The 5,656-nt window shown below is 47.5% G+C and overlaps 1 protein-coding gene across 2 annotated transcripts; it reads right to left on the reverse strand.

Annotated features, from left to right (window-relative positions):
- Positions 1-247: 247 nt before the first annotated feature.
- zfp64 (zinc finger protein 64 homolog (mouse)) lies at positions 248-5,321 on the reverse strand. Of its 2 annotated transcripts, XM_048242167.1 has the most exons (6): positions 5,009-5,321; positions 4,435-4,602; positions 3,115-3,261; positions 2,951-3,013; positions 2,182-2,433; positions 248-2,061 (listed from the first exon to the last, which is right to left on the reverse strand). In XM_048242167.1, exons 1-6 carry the CDS (start codon positions 5,034-5,036, stop codon positions 674-676), a joined length of 2,046 nt encoding a protein of 681 aa, XP_048098124.1. In that variant the 5' UTR covers positions 5,037-5,321; the 3' UTR covers positions 248-673. The 2 variants fall into 2 exon arrangements, with proteins under 2 accessions (XP_048098124.1, XP_048098125.1); XM_048242168.1 differs by lacking the exon at positions 5,009-5,321 and having other exon boundaries at positions 3,115-3,337; positions 4,435-4,499.
- Between the last annotated feature and the right edge of the window lie 335 nt (positions 5,322-5,656).

Below are 5,656 nucleotides of genomic sequence, written 5' to 3' on the forward strand. Positions count from 1 at the left end.
AGGCCACGGCTGCGCGTAGATTCAAAAAAAATTCTACTAAAGCTATGTTTACCCTCCTCGAATGGAACTCTCTGGTTCCATGCCTTACATTGCATTGGAATGGTGTAGCCTGCCTGTTAGGCCTCTCGGTTTGGAACTTCCTTATTGGTGCATTGGTGGCCTTCAAGACTAGAAGATGGATGTGAGCCAGATCTTTGGCAAACCAATAACACACCTACAATACAGGAAATGTAGAGGTAGGCTTTGCTTCTGTTCACATAAGAGAATATTTATTATCTCATATTTCCAGAGAAATTCATGGTCCACTCCAACAACACTCAAGAGCCAGCCACAAGAGAGTTTGACTGAACTGACGCTCAGGAAACATTTATCATTTTAAGCAACAAATGTTCACATCACATTGATTTCATGATGCATTCCTAATCTATCATGGTACCAGCCTACTGAACTAAAGATATGATTCTACTGTTATCAAGGAGTGAACCAGAGAAATTCATTTCTACCAGACATGCTTCATTCCAAATGTCCTATGAACATAAATAAAATAAAATAAAAATAAAATAAAATAAAATGTCAGCTAGGTGAAGCCTGGACCACAGCTTATGATTCTTTGAGCATTTCTGACCAGTAACACTGAGATCCCAGAGATAGGCAATGGCGGTGTGAGTGTGCGTCAGTCTTCTGGGTCCACCGGAGGTGTGTCTGAGAAGATGTTGTGTGGGGACAGGGGCTCTAGCGGGGTGGCTCTCTCAGGAGGGCCGAGGCTCAAGGGCATGTTATGGAGGAGCAAGGTGCCATGAGGCCCCACGCTGATGTTGGACATTATCAACCCGCTGCCGTCCTCACAGGGGGCCTCGCTCCCCAGGATGACCGCCCCCGGAGCCTTGGCGTCTCCCTGAGAGGACACTTCGCTGACCACCTCCAGCGGCGGGCCCAGGCACTCTGCGGAGGAAGGCAGGCCAGGAGGCTCGGCGTCCGTCACAACGGTGACCTCGGTGCCTCCCTCCTGAATGAGAGCGGTCAGTCCGTCCAGGTCGGAGCAGGTGGTGATAAAAGTCTGTGAACTGTCCGCGCTCAGCGTCTGTGGCAGGCCCGAAGCGCCCGCGTCGTCGGCAGGGGAGATGTGGGTGAGCAGGACCGTCTGCTGGCCGAGGGCGCCCTCCGCAGGCGGCTGCATGCTCTGCATGGGCAGCAGGCTCACCTGCACGGGGCTCAGCAAGGCCTGCGCGCCCTCCGGGCCCAGCTGCGGAGTGACGATGATCTTCAGCTGCGCGCCCGCGTAGGAGGAGGAGAGCAGCGGGCCGTCCGGGGCCGGCGCCGGAGGAGAGGTGGAGGAGCTGGACGCGCCTCGCCGCTGGCCCGCTGGGCCGGAGATGGTGGCGGACGTCACGGGAGTGGGCAGCTGTAGGAAGCCGCTGTGCGGGAGGTTCTGATGCTGACGCCGGTGGCTGCGCAGAGAGTCCTCCCGCACAAACGAGGCATCGCACACGTTGCAGCGGAAGGCCCGCGTCGCCTCCAGACGGGCGCGGTAGCGCGAGCTGACGGGTTTCGAGGGCACCAGGTCACCGCCCGTCTCGCCGTTCGCCCCTCGCCCGGTGCCTGGCCGCTTCTCAGCCGCCGTCTTGTCCGGCTTGTCTGCGTGGCACTTCTTGCGGTGGATGAGCAGGTTGCTGCGCTGCTTGGAGGCGAAGCTGCAGTCCTGGCACTTGAAGGGCCGCTCGTCAGAGTGCACGCGCTCGTGGATCTTCAGCGCCCCCTTGCTGGCGCAGGAGTAGCTGCACTTGGGGCACTGCATGGGCAGGGCAGGCTGGTGACCCCGGGAGTGCTGGCGAAGGGCACTCTTGTTGGCACACTGGAAGTCACAGTCGGGGCAGCAGAAGGAATTGCGGGAGGCATGCTTGATCTGAACGTGGGACTTCAGGTTTCCCTTCATGGCACAGCGGTAGTCACAGAAGTCACACTTGTAGGGCTTTTCGCCAGAATGCACGCGGATATGGCGCTTCAGGTCCGAGTTGATCTTGAATTTGGCATTGCATTGGTTGCATTGGAACGGGCAATCACCTACAAAAACACACGATCCCTTTTAAACAAATAACATCTGGCTAAACAAGCAGAGCATTAATTGCATCAGGCATTTGAGAAAAATGGCGTGAATGGCGAAGGCTTGTGTGGAACAGTGACCTGTGTGTGAGCGCAGATGTACGGTCAGCTGGCTGGAATTGCGGCTGGCGTAAGGGCAGATCTGGCACTTGAAAGGCCGCTCGTCGTAATGGATGCGCAGGTGCTTTTTGAGGCTGCTGCTGTCTGCGGCCGCGTACGCGCAGTACTTGCACTTGTGAGGCCTCTCCCCAGTGTGCGAGCGGCTGTGCATGTTCAGCTTGTCCCGGCGACTGAAGCGCTTGTGACACAGCTCACACTCAAAGGGCTTCTCACCTGTCAAACACACAAGAGCACACCAACACAGGGCTGAGTTGGTCAAGACATGTGCATGGGAGAAAAGCCTCCAGCTGAACATTAAAGCAACACCAAAGAGTTTTTTGTACCTTAAAATAATGTTTCCAAAATTGTTTCAGTGGTTCATCAACTCGTAACAGGGTGAACGGCACTTCTGCATGCTTTGTGGCCCTCTATCGGCTATAACCGCACTATGTAAGTTTGCCAGATCGAGTAGCGGATCTGTAGTTGGAATGAGACATAAGCAACTACAAATTTGACTTGCTTCTGATGTCGCAATGCATCATACTTTCGTAAAATCATGGAACATACTCTACCTTGTCTGTGGACATCATTATTTGCAAAGCCAGTGCTGGATAAACAAATAGTGGGCGTGCGACAGAGGAAAAGTGCTTTGGTGTTGCTTTAAAAGAAAACATTATAACAATAAGACGCTTATGAAGTATATTCTAATCAGAGTGCATGTTGTTTCCTGGACACTACACAGGCTACTCACCTGTGTGTGTTTTGAGATGCCTCTCCATATCCTTTTGACCATACTGAGTTTTGAACGTACATCCTAGAATATGATGGAGATCATTCGTTAACAGCTTGTTGAATGTTTATACTGTACAGCCTCTAAAACTATCAAACTGATGTTGCGGAAGTGGACGTCCTTACCTGAGAAACAGCAGCTCCGCCTGACTGTGGGCCCAGTAGGCTTGATCCGTTTGGAGGGACTCTTCTGGGCTTTAGTAAGGGGCTTCTTCACCACTTTAGCCACACACGCCTGGAAGGCCTCTTCAAATACCAACTCTGTGCCAGCCTCTGACAGCACAGAGGGCATAAAATAGGCTTCACATGATGAGGTTTCATTGGCACTCCTTTTCACACATAAATTGCACTGGATATGGGTCAAATATATTTGACTCAATGAACTCCCAAATGTTGCATATGAAACATTCATTCCAGTCAATCAGGCTTGCACCTTGATAATAAAGGTCATTCATTGACCATATGATGCATCCCTAAGTATATTATGGGGCATCAGTCCAACCACTCTATGTCAGTGCTAGTCTTTTAAGCATACAATCTTAACTATGATAGGTCTGCAACCCCAAATCAGAAAAAGTTGGGACATTGTGTAAAACGCAAAATAAAATGAAAATAAAAACAGAATATTTAGCAGCAAAAAGGACATAGACAACATATCAAATGTTGAAAGTGAAACTTTGGACTGTGTCATGGCAAATACATGTTAATTGTGTATTTGATGCCAGCAACATGCTTCAAAAAAAGTTGGGACAGGGAATGTTTACCAATGTGCTGCTTCACCCCTTAATTTAAAATTTTATAAATGTTTAGGAACTGAGGAGACCAGCTGCCAGAGATTTGAGAATTAAATGTTGTCCCATCCCTGCCCAATACAGGATTGCAGTTGCTCAACAGTATGGGGTATCCTTAATTATGTTTTTCATTCCATGATGCACCTAATTAGACATGTCTGGACTGCAGACAGGCCATTTTAGCACCTGGACTTTTCCTCTATGGACAAATACTGTTTAAATATGTGCAGAATTCATTTTGGCATTGTTTTCCTGTAATATTTAAGGTCTTCCCTGAGAAAGACATTGCCTGGATGGCAGCATGTTGCTCAAAACCTGTATACATCATTCAGATTTGATTGTGCCTCGCCAGACGTGCAAGATGTCCATGGTGTAGGAACTAATGCACCTCCACACCGTCATAGATGTTGGGTTTCAAACTAAGCACTAAAACAAATTGTATAGGTTGGATACTTGGATAGGCCCTCTCCTCTGACCATTAATTGTCTGAGAACAATACCCTCTATCAAAAATACTTTAGCCCAACAACCCTTCTAATTAGGAGCAAAAAGAGAACATCTGCAACAAATGCTACTGTAAGAATATCCAACTTAACATTAAGAGTGGATCTTGGGCCAAGCCAACAAAATTGTGACATTTGCTACAATAATCTTACCAGTGAGAGAAGTACCAGCATTTGTGGCAGATATGTTTGAGGAGGGAATCTGGCAGCCATTTTGCTTGTGGGCAAGAAATACTTCAAAGTTGTTGTACTGCTGCTTACAGAAGCCACAAATATGGATATCTGGACTAACGTCAGCCAGGACGTTAAGGACATGTCCCCCTGATGTACAGAAAACACACCAGGTAACCACCAGTACACTAAACACACAAATGTTTAGCAAACAAACTTGACCAAACGAGCTTGCGAAACTTAACATTTGTTCTCAAATAAATATTGCTTGTTCAAAATGTAACGACGTGAACATTAAACTGTGTAGGCCTACAGAATAAATGTTATGTTACATTAAGATAGCTGCCAAACTGTTGCACATTTCATTAATATTATAGGTTAAGTGGTCAGCTAGGATGGTGTATGGTGGAAGTTCACAAACACTTTCCAACACAAGTCAGTTAGCTCGTGTAACGTTATGATGAGCATGATTACTATAATAAGGGGGGAATTGTGTATTCTAGCTCAAACGCACGCAGCCTATTAAATAAAAAAATAACTTGCATGCTTAACTTACCTTCTGCGTTAACGTTAAATGATGCCATTTAATAAGCTGCCTAATTTTCCAGCTGTCAGGTAGCTAGCTAAAAAACGTTAGCGTAATGTTACCCGGTGAGCCCTGACTTGTGTTATATATAACTCAAGATTCGGACGTGAGATGTTAGCAGCAACAACCACATCATCATTACTTTCTCGATGCCGCATCTTTCACCATTTATCATTTGCTCCCCTACCCATTGTGATTCCCACCTCAAAGGAGTAGTGGCCACCAAACATAACAGCTAGCAACTACAACTGACCCACAAGGCAGTCAAACAAACATGGCTGCTACCGGAAAAGTTTACCCACATTACCCACATCACGTGATGAAGACAAAAGGGCGGATTGGACATTGACGTAGAATGTGCCAGGCAAAATCAAAAAAATCTCAGCAGGCACAGTCAGGGTGGGATGATGTAGGCCTAATGATCCCAGAAGGGGCATGGTGAGAATTCATTATTAGACGTGGAAATCTATTTTTAATTTTTAGAGCTCATTTTGTGTTCCCTTGTAATATTTGTGTGATTCCTCGCAAGACTGCAGGCCTATAGCGCGTTCCCTCGCAATAGTTTTGCATTCTCTCACGACTTTGCGATAGAATGCAAAACTACCCCAAAAAAAAAAA

This window comes from Alosa alosa, chromosome 4, assembly GCF_017589495.1.
Source record: "Alosa alosa isolate M-15738 ecotype Scorff River chromosome 4, AALO_Geno_1.1, whole genome shotgun sequence".
Classification (NCBI taxonomy): Eukaryota; Metazoa; Chordata; class Actinopteri; order Clupeiformes; family Clupeidae; genus Alosa; species Alosa alosa.